The 15,944-nt window shown below is 44.0% G+C and overlaps 3 protein-coding genes across 5 annotated transcripts in view; 1 reads left to right on the top strand and 2 right to left on the bottom strand.

The window, feature by feature from the left end:
* Positions 1 to 469: 469 nt before the first annotated feature.
* On the bottom strand, positions 470 to 8,353 carry LOC149301804 (cathepsin S-like). The gene is made up of 9 exons (XM_089483253.1): positions 8,141 to 8,353; positions 5,884 to 6,007; positions 5,568 to 5,697; positions 4,065 to 4,187; positions 3,567 to 3,719; positions 3,259 to 3,483; positions 2,344 to 2,509; positions 1,392 to 1,494; positions 470 to 1,103 (listed from the first exon to the last, which is right to left on the bottom strand). The coding sequence occupies exons 3-9, from the start codon at positions 5,694 to 5,696 to the stop codon at positions 1,004 to 1,006; spliced, it is 999 nt and encodes a 332-aa protein (XP_089339379.1). The 5' UTR covers position 5,697; positions 5,884 to 6,007; positions 8,141 to 8,353; the 3' UTR covers positions 470 to 1,003.
* Positions 2,421 to 15,944, top strand: part of SETDB1 (SET domain bifurcated histone lysine methyltransferase 1) — a 65,532-nt gene continuing 52,008 nt past the window's right edge. Inside the window, exons 1-2 of the mRNA XM_089483232.1 lie at positions 2,421 to 2,875; positions 14,314 to 14,481. The gene's annotated coding sequence lies outside the window, so the exon portion shown is untranslated. The remainder of the gene's footprint in view (positions 2,876 to 14,313; positions 14,482 to 15,944) is intronic.
* LOC149301803 (cathepsin K-like) lies at positions 9,143 to 15,864 on the bottom strand. 3 transcript variants are annotated; one of them, XM_089483250.1, is made up of 8 exons: positions 14,971 to 15,864; positions 14,275 to 14,404; positions 13,274 to 13,396; positions 12,558 to 12,713; positions 11,441 to 11,659; positions 10,987 to 11,152; positions 10,202 to 10,307; positions 9,143 to 9,589 (listed from the first exon to the last, which is right to left on the bottom strand). In XM_089483250.1, the coding sequence occupies exons 2-8, from the start codon at positions 14,401 to 14,403 to the stop codon at positions 9,490 to 9,492; spliced, it is 999 nt and encodes a 332-aa protein (XP_089339376.1). In that variant the 5' UTR covers position 14,404; positions 14,971 to 15,864; the 3' UTR covers positions 9,143 to 9,489. The 3 variants fall into 3 exon arrangements, with proteins under 3 accessions (XP_089339376.1, XP_089339373.1, XP_089339374.1); XM_089483248.1 differs by having other exon boundaries at positions 9,144 to 9,589; positions 14,275 to 14,410; XM_089483247.1 differs by lacking the exon at positions 14,971 to 15,864 and having other exon boundaries at positions 14,275 to 14,503.

Here is a 15,944-nt window from a genome sequence, read left to right as displayed (position 1 = left end):
GAGAGCAATGGCAAACTCCCTCTGGGCAAATCTTGCCAATAAAACCCCATGACAGAGTCACCCATAAGTCAGGAAAGCACACAACTAGAAGAGATAATGAAGCCAACACAGCTTTGTTTATTTACTTGTTTATTTATTTATGTATAGTGAAAACATAGGAGATGCCCTTCTTGGTGTCTGCCCTTCATATTTCTCCATAACTGGCCATTGGAAAAGGTCTTTTCGTGATGGCGTCCTGGAATTTTAATCAGCATTTTTAAACAGTCTCTTCTAATAATGCAAACTCTTCACAATTCCAGAACACTACTATTTGCTTATTTATCCTTTTAAACCTTCTTTTTAAAAAGTAACTCGAGAGAAAGGCAACTTGCCAGTGGAAAGTAGTTTAGTTTGCTCTTTCCAATTCCAGAACACTATTGCTTATCCTTTTAAACCTTCTTTTTAAAAAGTATCTTGAGAGAAAGGCAACTTGTCAGTGGAAAGTAGTTTATTTTGTTCTTTACAATTCCAGAACACTATTTTTATGTATTTATTGTTTTAAAACTTTTTTTTAAAGAAAAGTAACTGAAGAGAAAGGCAACTTGTCGGAAGTGGTTTATTTTGTAATTCCAAGCATCTTGAAGCTACTGTGATTTTATTTGAAGGTTTTATTTCAACCAAAATTTAACTTTTATTCCAACACGCTTTGAGACAGCAACGGCGATAATCTTTGGTGCTTACGTAAAGCTTTGGTTGTTCAAAGCCAAACCGCAGCCATTAGATTATTCACCGAATAAGCCTCCTAAGACTCATGGGACGGCTATAAAATACAGAGTTAAACCAAGATAAAACACCATTTTGGTCCCTTTTCTCAGATCTACCAGGTGGAGCTGACAGGAAGATTTTGCCCTCAAGAGTCCAATTGTTCTCCTTTAACACAGCAGTTTTTAGAAAAGCCTAAAGATTAGGGGCCTAATAGGCCATTTCCAGCGAAGGAGAGCCATTTCAAAGTGGAATTCCACTCTTAAATTTGTGGGTAGGAACACTGGTTAGCAATGCCGCAACGGTTCCCGTGGTTCCTTGCAATTTTAATGTAGCCTTGGTCGCCAAAATGTACGCCCCAGCTGTTGAAATAACCAAAAAAGAGAGAGATTAGTTAGGAAAACAATGAATGCATTCATATGAGTAAAAAGCCCTTTCTTCGTCGGTCTGAAAACCTTCCATATAAAACCAAGAATGTTTCCAGATTAATCATTAAATTGCCCTATTTGCTTGATAGAATTTGCCAAGATGTCTCTTTTTGGAGGAGGAGAGACAAACTGGGACCTTCTAGAAGCAGATGAAAAGACGGGACAGTAGAGGACTAACTGGGATTGTCCCAGTTAAACTGGAGATATTGTGTGTATTCATACCTGTTTTTCACAAGCCAATAGTCTTTGCCATCTTCTGTTCCGTACCCAACTACCAGGACTCCATGATTTATGCGAGAAGAGCAGTTTGGATCATCGTATACCCCTAAATAGAAAGGGATTTAAGAACTACTTTTAGCCTGCATACATACATACATACATACATACATATTGTTTAGAAAGTTAAGCTTGCATCACACATTTTGTGTAGTTTGGTTGGCGGAATCACGCCAAACGTTTTGTGGATTCAGGTGCACAAAATAGCTAACAACCCTGTAGAAAGAATGGCTCTTGCTCTGATGCATAAGAAGATAGTACAGTATTATCATTTTTCTCATGCCTCTATGATACCAACTATGTAAAGGTCTGTGAACAAAGTAGAGCAACTTCTTTTCTTCTGCCAAGTTTATCACTGATGTTGTATTAAGGGAGAACTTTAAGGAGGTCTAATAGAGTCTGTTTATATTAAGAATACTCAAATTCCCTGACCTCATTGGACCCACATTGCAGAATTATAGCAGATTGATGCCACTTTAGCTGCCATGGCTCCATCCTATGGCATCCTGGGGTTTGTAGCTTGGCGAGGCATCAGAGCTTTTTGACAGAGAATTAGAAATAACAACAAATCCCAGGATTCCATAGAATGGAGGTATGGCAGTTAAAGTGGGATCAAAGTGCTATAAACATCTAGTGTGGATACATAATGCCTGGATGTTCTTTTGAAGTGCAGTGGGCCCTTGGTTTGGTTCCAGGATCACCCATGGATACCAAAATCCATGGATGCTCAAGTCCCATTAAATACAATGGCATAGCAAAATGAGGTCCCTTATATAAAATGGCAACATCAAGGTTTGCTATTTGGAATTCATATATTTTTAAAACATTTTCAAGCCATGGATGATCGAATCCGTGGACTTAAAAAAAATCAGTTTTCAGGAAGCACGGTAGAGCTCACCTTTCTTAAAAAGAAAGAAAGAAGGTTGGCCCGCATCGATGCCAGCTGATACAGGACCGACGTTGGCTACAGCATCCTTCAGGGCAGCTTCGTCTCCGGAGGGAAGGTTGATGTATCTAGAACAAGTAGCAGCCCGTGCGCCAGCGTTGTAGTGGCACGTCCCTTCCTGGAAAAAGCCAGAAAGAGATAAAACATCTACAGTCTACTGTCATACATTTGCTAGGGTTAGGAGCGCAGATCCACAAACTCAACTCACCATGGATGCCCTTTGAGGCATTGGGGTTCCATCACAAAACAGAAGCAGGGTTTGCCACCACCTCTACTGCTGCCCTACACCATTTTTAATATGACTTACAATGCTAAAGTCTTTAATTTATATTTCCTAGGAGAATCCTGAATCAAGCCTGCAGCATCCGGGAAGCTCCACCAGACCTGGTTGCCGATGGGCTGTTTCCCCCAGGTCCATGAAGATGTGCACCAAAACAACATGCCAAATTTGGGCTGCCCCACAGCCCACTAACAATCCCCACAGGTAAGACCCCACAGGTAAGCTTCTCTTATGTAAGTGTGCATAGGATTGCAGCCTCCATGAATTTAATCTCGTCAATTCGTCAACAAATTGTTGCAGATCCTAGACTTGACCGTTCTGAGTCACGGCTAGCAATAACTGAGGCAAAACCTAAAGAGGACAGAATTGCAAACGCTTTTCTTAGGCAATGTTTCATGCTCCTGTTCAATAAAGCACCCGAGGAAGTAGACCTTGGTCTAGGAAAGCTCATGCTGCCAACTTCTTTCTCTCAGTTAGTCTCAAAGGTGCTGCAAGATCTCTCTATATACTGATTCTACATACAGACTAATACGGCTATATCTTTCAATTCTACTGCTCTTGTTCAAGGCATCTGAAATGATACAAACCTTGGCTGTGTATGGGTAGGAAGCTTCTGAATCAATACCGTTATTATCTATGATATATTGGAAGGCGGCGGTCATGTAGCCTCCGTTACATCCATGGTTGCCATACATAGAGGAGCAGTCGACAAGATTTTGTGGACTCAGGGACACTAGTTTTCCCGTTTTGAGTTGTAACTGGCCTTCCAAGGCCCCCACGGCACTAAAGGCCCAACAAGCACCACACGAACCCTGGAATATAGAAAAGGGTCAGTCTCAATGGGAAAGGATGCCATTGTGAGAGGAACGTTGAACAAGAGGCGTCTCTTTCTTACCTGGCTCTTAACATCTGTGACACATCCTTTCTCCCTCCAGTCCACAGTAACAGGGGCACTGACCCCTTGCCTTGGCCTGTATAATGTAGAATTCAAGTTTTGGGAGGGAGATGTTTTCATCCCGGTCATCAGAGCGGTCACCTCCTCACTGGTCTACATGAAGAAGGCAACAAATAGTTGGTATGCAGAGGTAGACAACCTTCCTAGCCAAATCTGGCATATTTTAGATTAGGGCTAATAGGGTAGCTTATAGGATTCTACAGTTTTTCAGCCCCATTCTCCATTTCTTTCCTTGTAGTCATGCAATTTGCTCTCTCATCTTCAGAAGAAGGCCATGGCAAACCCTCTCTGAACAAACCTTGCCAAGAAAACCCCAGAAGAGGTTTGCCTCAGGGTCGCTATAAGTCGGAAATGATTTGAAGGCACATAACAACAACAAATTAATTTCTTAGTCACATTTATATTTTTCATGGGTGACAAATCCATATATTCACTAACCATGTCTCCTAGATGATTCATGCCAAGCTCATAAGAATGCAAGCCCAGGGAATGTTCGAGGTTGTGCAACATGATGAACTGCAGATTCTTCTCCCAAATCATGCGACGGCCTCCTTCCTCTTTCTGAAAAATCAAAAACTCACATTACACAACCAGAATCATGTGTATGGGAAGGGATTGTTGGAACACACCTCCTTTCACCCTCCAAAATTAACCATTTGGGGCCGATTTTGCCATAATTATGCAAACAGAAGTTGACCTCATCCCACCGACGTTTGGTTAAAATTCTGCAACATTCAGATCGCCACTGGCTTTGATGGATATAGAGACATAATCCAATTTTTCTGAGCCGGTTGCAGGACTTGGATGCCAGACTCTCCCCCTGTCATAACTATAAATGGTCTTCTCTTAAGATCCTGTCAATTCCCCTCCTTCCAATCCATTTTTCTAAGTGACCAGTTCTACATCAACTTTATCTTCTCTACAGCCAGGCTATGTTCATGTCTAGACTACCTTGGCTATTGTTCCAGTTGCTTATTCCTCTTGGTCTTTGTCTACAGACCTTGCCTATCGCTCCCAGAATCATCCGACCGGGCATTCTCCTTCTTTGAACGTATGTATTTACCCTTTCAGCTCTCTGACCTTTGGGTATGGTTGTTTTGCACACTTTGCAACCTGTTTTTCTTGTTTCACTCCATCTTGTCACATTCTGCAGCCTTCTACACAGAATTTGATCTTGGGTAGGCCTCATTTGAAGGCAACCGGTTGCCTCAAGCATATTCACCAGGCTCAGTGCCCCAAAGTCTCTGAGCAGCACTGGTCTTAAGCAGCCCTATCTTGGACATCTCTGGGGTTTTAATTTTTGCCCCTTTACTTACACTACTTCATCTTCAGACAGATCAAGATGGAGTTGCCAGGTCAGGATCACCCCAGATCCTGAGACTTCTGGGTCCAAATCTGAGACCTAGAAATGGCTCAAGGGATGTCCTGGTAGCAGAACATGGAGATTTCATTCAACATTATGTTGCTCACAGTACATGAACAGAACCTATTTTTCTGGCTGGGAATTATATGGACTTTATAATCAGGGGATTCAAAAGGCATCATCCAGGGAAAGTCGCCCGATCGTGACCAAGATTATCACATACATTGCAACTAGAGAGGACTTATTCCGGGAATAACCAGCCACCAATCATTCACGGGATTTCCTTCCGTGTGATATAGCCCTTTAGTCTCTTTGCAAATAGTAGCACTTTGCAGTATTGCAGCAAGATGCATAGCCAGATACAAGGCTCTTTGGCTGACTGGAAGTTTGCATGCAGCCTTGTCTCTTGTTAAGAGCTGACTCCAGGAAAAGTGGCAAGTTTGAATGCCTGCCCAAAGGCAACCCATGAAATTGGGGGCTCCAGGCAGTTCCTTAAGATCTCACAACCCTAAGTAGGCCAACTAAGTAGACTAATAAAATTTGTCCATCCCAAAGGCTACTGCATGTGATGCTCATACCTCATTTGGGTATTCTTTGCTGTATTTTCCCTTCCAAAGCTCCCAATGTCTATCCAGCGTAGAGTCCTTTTTCCAGTGTGCAGTCACAGCCGCCACATAAACCAGGAAAAAACAAGCCCAGAGTTTCATCCTGTTGAGACAGACAAGGAAAGCCATTTGGTATCTGACTTCTAGCCAAGAAGGCCTCCTTCTACATCTCCTAGTGCTTTAAGAACTAATATTGTGTGCCTGAACACACCTTCATGGCATAAATAAATGTGACTTCCTCATTGTCTGCACTTTGTTATAAAAGAGCGAAGGGATAGTTTGTTCATACCTGAATGTCTTTCCAGCAGTCGGCTGCTGTCCAACTTCTGATCTCTTCAAGGTTCAAGAACCGTTCTCCTGCCTGGACCTCTTTGTTCCTTGACTCTTTCAACAGGGCTGCTCTGCTGTATCCCCTTTTAAGCGAGTGAAAAAAGGCTGTTTCAATTTCTCACACTCGTCACATGAGCCTCCTCCAGGACAAGGAAATGGGCTGTGATTTTCACTTTCATTGTAACCGTGGCCGCTGGGTGTTCAACACAGATGCTGATTGATTTGTCACATTCTCAGCCTTGTCCTGGGAGGTTATGAAATGCCTTTCATTAGACCAACATGTTGCGTAGTAGTTGGAGCATTGGGCTATGACTCCGGAGACAAGGTTCGTGTCCCCACTCAGCCATAAAACCTACTGACTTATGGTCACCCCACTGTAATGAAAGGCCTCCAAGTCACCCTATCCTCAATTGCGCAGGCCTCACAGACTCAGAGCGATGGCTTCCTTGGTCCACAACACGCTGCAGAAATAATCCAGTTTGAAACCGCTGTAACTGCCTGGGCTCAATGCTAGGGGATTCGGAGAACTGTGGTTTTGTGAGATGTTTAGCTGCCTCTGTTGGAGAGATCTAGTGCCACAATGAGCTACAATTCCCAGGATTTCCTCACACTGAACCAAGTGGTCTCAGACTGGATTTATTTCTCCAGTGTATTTTGGACCCTTGTTAGAGTCTATCCATCTGGAATGCAGTCTTCCTCATTTCCTACTGCCTTCTACTTTGCTAAGCATTATTGCCTTTTCGAGTGAGTCCTGTCTTCTCATGATATGTCCAAAGTACGACAGCCTCAGTTTAGATTCAGAAGCAATATGCCACCGAATAACAGAAACTGGCCTTCAAGACTCACTTGTGTGAGCTTCCTGGCATCAAGACGGTCATTGTGCACGAAATGGCAGAAGGAACCATGTTTAGACTACTGCCACAGTTAAAGTTCCTTCTTACATAAATATATTTGCCCATTAGTTTGGATAGATGGGTTCACTGAAATTCAGCTGTTGGCCACCAGAAAGGAGAACTGAAAGTAGGAACCATCTCCCATCAGCTGCCATTGCAAATTAAGACCCAGCTGAAGCTTCAGAACTTCTTGGCAAGAGAAGTTTGTGTGTAGCATTTGTCATAAATTAACACACACAAATACACTGTGCAGGTGCAGCATGTCATGCCAATAATACCTTCTTTTAAGGAACAAGTCAAAGATAAAACTCTGTCCTTCTTTGTGCCTGGCAACACTTTCCTCCCTTCTCTGTTGGTTTTGCTTCCTCTTTACTCTCTCTTTGAGAGGAAAAAATAATTGCCACTGAGTCAAATATGGATAATCTGGGCTACAAAGGAGAGACTCTGTTGAGTCTTCCAAGCTCAGAGCGGCTGTGGCTTCCTCTCCACCTGTAATTGTTGCCTCCGCCAACAGGCAGATGGGTTTTAGAGTCCTTCTGAGCATCATGGCCAAGCATTAACAGATAGCCAGTGTTGTGAAAGACTTTGCTTGTCTTAGTAACCCTTGTTGGATACTTCTTGCATTTGCTTGGCCATTTAAGGCTGGGGAAAGATATAGGGGCTGAGAACCAGCTAGGGGAGATAACTGTTCTCTTTTGGTAACCTCTTTGCAAAGTTTTCATTACAATGAAGGGGAGATAGGCCACGCTTGAACATGTATTTGTTTGCTTCTGCACTATATAATCCATGCAAGCCCATCTTCCATTGGTCTTGTCCTGGGTAAGAGTGCACCCCAATTTTGAACGGACTGTAATTCATTCATTAATGTTGGGCCACTGTTGTCATGGCCAGCCAAGATCAGCTCTCGGAGGATGAGGAGGAGGATGAGCCTCCTCCAGAGCAAGGGCTGATTGAGGCAACGCCAGGTGCTGTTCCTGCCCTGCCAGGTCCCAGCTGTGATCCTCCAGCCCCAGAGGAGGAGATTCAACCAGGTCCTAGTGCCGAAGAGAGGCCTTCTTTGGTACCACTGCCTAGTGGGGACTCTGGGGACGAAGCTTGCATGCAGGTGCCTTCTTTCAAAGAGAGAAGAGCCGAGAGTGCTTGCAGGCGCAGATCACAGAGAATTGCCGAGAGGCAATTAGCCAACCAGCCTCAGGTGGCACGAGGGAGAGTTTCCCTTACTTAAGTGGGAGAGAGACTAATGCTGGTTGCTAGAGTTTATTGCATGATCTCTCGGCGTGATTGCTGCTAGCACTAGCTCCTAGTGTTTGGATTCTTTGTTACCTTGACCTTGGACCGGACTTCGTTATCTCTTGGCTGTTTGACCTTGGACTGTTTGATCAACGTTGTTTCTCGGTATCCTGACTTCGGCTTGACTCTCGGAACGTTTGGACTTCTGGAATACTGAACTCGGCTTGTTTTCTCGGACTGCTCTCAGACTGATTCCTTGCAAGGTCTGCTTTACTTTCACTTCCACTGTGCTAAGGCTCTGTTATCAGCTACTGTCAAGTGTCTGCTGGCAGCAATCCCGGACAACTGTTCAGTTACTGATTAACAACACTCCTTCAACAGGGCTAGGATACAGTACAATACGTTTTTGTCGACATCCTCTCTAAATCACTTTCTATTTGGCTGGGTTTTAATGAGGTGGTTTGTTTAACTGTGTTTAAATACTGTAATTTAGTACATTCCTGTTCTTTTAAAAAAAATAATGATGCAAACTGCTTTATCTCCTAGTTTTGCAGCCCAGACTGAACTGCAAGTCCCATCAATATCCGTGGACTGAATGTAGGGCTAGGACTCCCGTTATCGCATGTGGATAATAAGACTTGCAATCCAAAACATCTTAGAAAGCAGCAGATTGTTGAAGGGTATCATCGCTCAGGTTGTTGCGTTTCAAATAGCCGGTTTGTGAACTCCTTTGAAAACAATGCATTCTTGAACAAAGCTATGTATAGACTAGGAATGGGAATCACAGGTTCTGGGGCTGAATTCAGCAATCTCTGGGTCCTGTTCTGGCCCTCAGTACATTCCTAGATGTCCACAACTCTTCCTATGATATCCTTTGGTAGTCTGCTAAAAAGTGAACGCTTCAGCCACATCGTATGCACTTTTCTTGGCTGTACCCAAAATGAAATCTCTGTTCCTGAGAGAGGCCTAACCAAGCCAGGCCTCTTCCTCTTCCAGTGCACCTGCCTCTCTTCCCCCCAAACATTCACCCTGCATGCTTTCTTGCGGCAGGCACGAAATATGCAAAACCATCTCAGAAAACCTGGCTGAAGTGCAAGTATATTCCCACCCAGTTCCTCACTGCTTGTTCCTTTTTTTGAGGTTACAAGACTAAAACATTCCCTCTTCCCCTCTTTATTGTCCCCAGTTTTCAGGTTGGGAGCCAAGACACACGTTCAAGGAAAGGATAGAATTTGTCTGTAACTGGATTTTTTTTTAAGTTGAGGAACAAGAAAACCTTATTATGAACAAATTTCTCTATTATTTTTTTAAAAGACAAGACAAGAAAGCTTTTAAGATACTGTCAGGACAGCCTTTGGCTGCTTCCTTTCAAGTCCTTTATTCCCTATAAGGAGCCCAGCCTTCTGCTGATATGAAGAGGGCTGGTTTGGTGCCCTGGCGTCTCACATCTTTGGGAAGCTGGCCAAGTTGGCGATCCCACAGGCATTGTCCATATTCCTGGCCATGAGGATGTAGCCCTTGTCACCCCACTCTTCTCCCCAGCTGCGAAGAATGGAACGAGAAAGAAAAGAAAAGAGAGAGAGAGAGAAAGGTTAGAGTTTCTTCACTCACTTTTTCCATTAGCCAACAGGTTTCAGGTTGAAAAGACATCACCCAGTTCAAGGATTTGTTCCATTTGCGCTGTCTGCCTCTTCATGACCAGGCTTAAATCAAAACCCTATTTAAAGTGTGCGTGTGTGTGCAATGTGTCGCTATGCCCTCTCAACTTTCACATGTGAAAACCAGGAAGTGTGTGGCCAAGCAACAGCAGAGTGTGACCTACCAAATGTCAATTACACTGGGGACCTTTGGTATCCACTGGGGTTTGGTTCCAGGACCCCCTATGGATACCAAAATGCAAGTCCCATTAAATGCAATGGAAAGTAAAATGGTGTCCCTTGTATAAAATGGCAAAGTCAAGGTTTTCTATATAATATTTTCAAGCCATGGGTGGTTGAATCTGTGAATAAAGAATCCATGGATACAGAGGACCAACTGTACTTCAATGGACATACTGCAGATGGGACAAACGATTGGTGTGTTTACGATCTGGTTGCAAAACATCAATGTTTTAAAAATGATAAAAGCTTTTTAAAACAAAAGCCAGCTGGAGACCTGTTTTTGATGATCCAGTGCTTGGTCCCTTTCTGAGTCCCATAGCCCACTGCTAGGACGGCATGGTTGATGTTCTCAGCATTGCAGTTTTCATCGTAATAGACACCTGGGAAAGTCGAGGAAAGGAAGTCATTTTAACTTGATGTCCCTACTGTGCGCTGATTTTGTGCTTCTCTGTTTAAAGGCCTCCAAAGGAGAGCCCACCACCCTCCAAGATCTTACAGTCAAGAAATTCTTCCTAAAGTTTAGGTGGCATCTCTTTTCTCGTAATTTGGATCCCTTGGTTCATGTTATAGTCTTTGGAGCACCAGAAAACAAGCTCCCTCCATCTTCCGCAACAGGAGTGGGCAAAGTGTGGCTTGTGGGCTGCTTGCAAAATCCAGGGTTGTTTTATGACTCCCATCATATTTCCATCCCCCCCAATATGTTTTTACCTTAGAATGGCACATTTTTCCCATACCCAAGATGATTTTAGGACCAGAAAAGGCATGTTTTGAAACCGAACGTTACATCCATTCACCTCTTTTCTTTTTTAAGGCCTTTCCTTGATCAACAATGGACCAGTGAACCTAAAACAAGACCAAAAATGCCTCCGTGCCTCTTAGTGGGCATCCAGGGACAATGGAAGGTGAGGTCTTCTAAGGGGACTATTGCGGCCCCATATCCTTCCAGTCTTATGGCCGCTTCCTTATCTTTATCTTTCGCCATCCTTCCCTGACCAAGCATGATCAACACCTTTTTCTGCTCGGACTTCTGCTGCTGAGTCTGCATCCTCCCTGACTCACCTCGGCTGTAGAACTGGAAGGTGGACAAGCTGGCATCAATGCCCACAGACACGGGCCCTACCCGGGCGATGGCTCTTTTCAGGGCCCTCTCGTTGCCTTCGGGGATCTCTCTGTAGCCGCGGCACTTGGCTGCCTTGCCGGTTGGGTTGTACATACAGCTTTCATCCTACGATAGAGGGAAGGAAACACATGTGCACTGAATATGGGTGATTTTGGAAATGGTCTCTTTCAGTTTGCTGAAAAATACCTTCATACTGTTTTGGACTGCAACTCCCATCAGTCCCTAGCCAATGGTGAGGGATTATAATGCCTGGCGAGTGGCACTACTGCCCACTCCAGATTATTTTCTTTTGTCATTAATTGTATTAACCACCTTGACGTCGTGTTTTGAGGAAATGTGGGACACAACTGAAAAGAAACAAATGTACAGTAACAAAACAGCAGCCAGCCTTACCTGGCCAATATAAGGGTAGGAATCATCCGAATCAATGCCTCGGTTGTCCTTGACGTATTCAAAGGCGTTGGTCATGTAGCCTCCTCCGCAGCCGTCATTGTCGGTGACACAGTCTACCAGGTTTTGCGGACTTAAGTTCAACAGCTTCCCCGTCTTCCTCTTGAGTTGCGCCTCCAAGGCACCCACGGAGCTGAAGGCCCAGCAGGAACCGCATTGGCCCTGCCAACAAAGGCTGGGCATGAACTCAAACGGAAAACCTGCTCCCTTATTATGCCAAGCCCTCCCTTTCTTGCTCACCCAGAACCTGGAAGGGGTTAGCAGCCCAACACAGAATGATAGAGTTGGAAGAGACCTCAAGGGCCATCCAATCCACCCCATGCCATGCAGGAAGACACAGTCCAAGGACCCCCAGCAGATGGCCATTCAGCCTCTGTTTAAAAACCTCCGAAGAGGGAGACTCCATCATACTCCAAGGCAGTGTATTCAAATGCTGAACAGCTCTTACTGTCAGGAAGTTCTTCCTAATGTTCAGGTGGAATCTCTTTTCCTATAGTTTGAACCCATTGCTCTGAGTCCTGCTCTCTAGAGCAGCAGAAAACAAGCTTGAAGCTTCAGTTGGCACACCAGCCAACTTCTCTATGAAGACTCAGGACAATCTACACTACAGACTTTTCTACCAAATAATTTTATAGCAAAGGTTACAAAGAATGGATCAGGACTGTAATGTACATGACCGCAGAGCAAACCTTGGATGGTCATAAAAATAATTGGTTTTACTGTCAGGATTTCTCCCAAATGATCCTAGGAACTGAACTTTCACATGGGGCTCCTCTTTCTGCCCTCTTTTTGACCAAAACAAAGAATTAAATTGTCTTTCCTGGAAGTGTTCAGGAATAAGAAACTTTATGATAGGCTGTAGTTCTTCCCTGTTTCTTATTCCTCTGGGCTCAACGGAGCACACCTTTGCTATTAATTCTTTTAAAAGCATGCTTCCTCTGTCACTATTGTGGGTTACCAATAAGTTGCATTGTGTTTGGGGTTAGTCTGGAGTAGAGTTTGGGGCTTATACTGGACAAGTACACTTAGCAAAACATAGGCAAAGGCAAAGTGGTGTCACCTGATTCTTGACGGGGGTGACGTAGCCCTTCTTTCGGTAATCCACGGCATCCGGGGCCCGCTTTTCCCAGTCTGGGATGTAAAGAGTGTCATTACTAGGCTTACGGGACGGAGGGACTTTGAGGCCGGTCATCTTCTGTACAACCTCCTCGCTGGTCTGGTGAACAAAACACAGAAAGACTTTTTAGTCCTTCTCAAAAGTGTGACGGGATGATACAACCCTGCTTCCTGTTGTCATTCTGAGAAGGACTGAAGAAGAAAATTGAGGTATTTGGGCTTGCAACAGGGAAGGTCTGGGGCAAAATGGGCTCCTGGTGCCCATGCAATTGCCCACCCTACCATACAAGAAGCAGAGTTTGCAAAGTTACTTAGTAAAACCCACCAACATAATGAACCCGTTTTAGCCACCCACAATGGGATTTCCTCAGCCATCCAACTTGCAGAATAGCCTGTGCTGAGACAGCTGTCTTCCATTGGCCAGGCACAATACAAAGCACGCTAAATGCAAGATGCACAGTTGAGGGAAATCACACGCTTATGACAAACTGATGTCTTTCACCTCTTGGAGAAACATTTCTCCAAAAATTAGAAGCATGATAACCGAGTCACTTTGTTTGACCCTAACTACTTTTATGGTTGTTACACAACCATAGGAAAACATGACATTCTCAGTGTGTGACAACACGCAACTCCTCCTCTCTATTTCTTCCCACTTACCATATCTCCCAAGTGGTTCATTGCCAGCTCAAAAGTGTGCCTTCCCAGAGAAAACTCCAGGTTATGGGTGTTGATGTATTTCAGGTTCTTCTCCCAGACCAGCCTTCTGGAGACCTCTTCCATCTATAAGGTACAAAGAATAGATCAGGATCATCAGGATAAGCCTCTTACTATACTTGAGCTGCATCTACACTGCAGATATAATACAGGTTGACACCGCTTTAACTGCCATAGCTCCACAATGCAAGCCTGGGATTTTAGTTTGTTGTGGCCCCAGAGCTCTCTCTGACAGAGAAGGCTGAATATCTCACAAATTTACAAATACTGTAATTCCATAGCCGTCATGATATCCTTGCCATGGCAGTCAAAGCGGTATCAAGGTGCATTAATTCTGCAATGTAGACGCAGCCCCCGGCAACCAAGGCAAGTTCTAAATACAGCTAAACTGTCTTTGCATCAAAAGATTTCATTTTACAAAAAGGAAATAAACATTGCCAGTAAAAAGATGGAAGTGAAAAAGTTTGAAGACAGATTAAAACATCAGAATAAACCCCGTTCAAAGTAAATAAAAAACAAAGGCTTTTCTAAATAAAAAGATATTTGTTTGCTGATGGAAAGAGGGCAGAGAGGGAGCCAACTCTCCAGGGTTTCATATGAGGTCTTGTTCAGGGTGACAAGACATCTTCCTATTCCAAGCCATGCCCTACATTTCAACCCTCTTTCCAGGAGCAATTCCCAAATGTCCTCCATGCTGAGCATGACCGAGAAGCATGAACTTATATTTATAGTAGTGCTTTTAGCTTTTGTTTGGTAATGGCTTTTATGGTACATATCCCTCTTTGTGGTTAGGTCAACCTGGTCTTGCCCAACCCTACATGGAGGTGGCAGGAACCAAATCCATGACCTTTTGTATGCAAAGCATAGGCTTTCCCTGGAATATCTACCCATTTACCCGCAGATTGGTTTACTCACTCTTTGTCTTGGGATGTAAAATGCCATACCTTGCCATTATATTCCTTCTTGTGGGTTTTCTTCCACAGCTCCCACTGAGTGTCCAGCGTCTCATCTGGGTATCCAGTAGCCGTCACGGCTGCCAACACGGCAGCTAGTCCGAAGGTGGCCCACCACATCCTGGAGCTGCAAAAGGAAGAAAAGGGTGAGCGGAGCCAGAGAAGACGAGACAAAGGTGACAGAATCATCACACTTAGGTATGTCGCACTTAGCGCATTACATTTCTATGCCGCTTCATAGCACTCTCTAAGCGGTTTACAATGCGTAAACCAATTGCCCCTCATGTATCCCTTGAACTGCCATAGGGCCTGGGACAACTTGAAGGCACACAAAAGACATATGCACCATTTTTCCCCATTCCCCACATTTCTAGCATTGCAGAGTAACACACTGAGTATCTAAACGCATCTGAGGAAGTTGACTGACGTCTACAAAAGCTCACACTGCCAACTTCTTTCTTTCCGTTAGTCTCAAAGGTGCAATAAGATCTCTCTACCCACTGGAAATCATTCACAACTAAAGTCTGCGTTGGCATTTCCTTGGAAACTATTTTAGTCCTGTCCCTTTTCTTCGGGTGACTTTAACTCTATTTTGCAAAGCTCCATTGAACTTTTACGTTGCTGCAAACGCTAGAAATCTAGGGACAGAAGGAAAATTTCATTTGCAGAGGGCCTTACTCAACTCACCTGAATGAAAATAAGAAGACTCGGACGCTGAATCTGAGCTTGTTGCAAGGCGAGATCTGCGAACACACAGAAGCAAAAGCTGCCCGCTTCAGCCACCAGCTGAGACAGATATTTGTGGGCCGTTTGCTTTTATGTCGTTTTTGAGGAAGTCTGGCCGGTGATGGAAAATCTGGCCTGTTTGTCTCAGGCAAATTTTACTCAGATTTACAGTCAAATGCAAAGAAATGAGGGAGGAAGGGAGAAAGAAGAGAAGAAAGGCCAGGAAAGCAGGCAGGGAGGGAGGGATGTGGGAAGAAAATCAAAGTCCCTCACATGATCCAGATGGATTTCAAAACTAACAGGAGGAAGGGGGCAGGGAAACATCTGTAGACCTCCATCTTCTCTGGATTATAAGATCTGTCTGTAAGTGAGCTGTTTTTATGGGCCTTGAGACCCCCAAATTCCCAATATCTCCCTTTTCCTGAGACCCCCCTCTCCTCAAAAATGAAGAATTGCATCTAAGGTTGCAAGATTGACAAGGCCTTTCTGCTCCTGTTTTCATTGCGAGAGGGGAAAACCTCAGGGCAAAAGCCCTGCCTTGAAAAGTATGTGTATGCGTATATTTCGGCAGGCCTTTCCAACTTAGTTACCCTCCCCAGATATAGAGATATTTGTCCCCTCATCTGTCTATTCTTCCCTGCCTATGTTTCTGCCTTTTTTTAAAATGTCTTAAATGTCTTTAATGTTTTTATACTATTACTGTTTAATTCTGTTTTAGTACTGGGAATTGGGGGGGGGGGGGGCGGTAAGTCTAGGGTTTGATTTTATTTTTTTTAAACTCCATTGTAATGTGATGTATTTTATTGTTGTAACCCACCCGGATTCTTCGTGATTGGGCAGGCTAGAAATAAATCTATCTATCTATCTATCTATCTATCTATCTATCTATCTATCTATCTATCTATCTCTCAATTGTCAGGCTTGGCGTTTAAACA

Source organism: Sceloporus occidentalis, unplaced genomic scaffold, assembly GCF_023333645.1.
Source record: "Sceloporus occidentalis isolate IW3139 unplaced genomic scaffold, rSceOcc1.0.p SCAF_20, whole genome shotgun sequence".
In the NCBI taxonomy this organism is placed as follows: Eukaryota; Metazoa; Chordata; class Lepidosauria; order Squamata; family Phrynosomatidae; genus Sceloporus; species Sceloporus occidentalis.
This window is presented reverse-complemented; position numbering and strand designations above follow the sequence as displayed.

Coding starts and splice junctions, on each gene's coding strand:
- LOC149301803 (XM_089483247.1), bottom strand. CDS start 14,472: ATGATTCTGTCACCTTTGTCTCGTCTTCTCTGGCTCCGCTCACCCTTT. Junction 13,397..14,274: donor AGAAGGAATATAATGGCAAG/GTATGGCATTTT, acceptor TGTACCTTATAG/ATGGAAGAGGTCTCCAGAAG. Junction 9,590..10,201: donor CACTGGATCATCAAAAACAG/GTCTCCAGCTGG, acceptor CATTCTTCGCAG/CTGGGGAGAAGAGTGGGGTG.
- LOC149301804 (XM_089483253.1), bottom strand. CDS start 5,696: ATGAAACTCTGGGCTTGTTTTTTCCTGGTTTATGTGGCGGCTGTGACT. Junction 4,188..5,567: donor GCAAAGAATACCCAAATGAG/GTATGAGCATCA, acceptor TTGATTTTTCAG/AAAGAGGAAGGAGGCCGTCG. Junction 3,720..4,064: donor TGAATCATCTAGGAGACATG/GTTAGTGAATAT, acceptor TTCTTCATGTAG/ACCAGTGAGGAGGTGACCGC.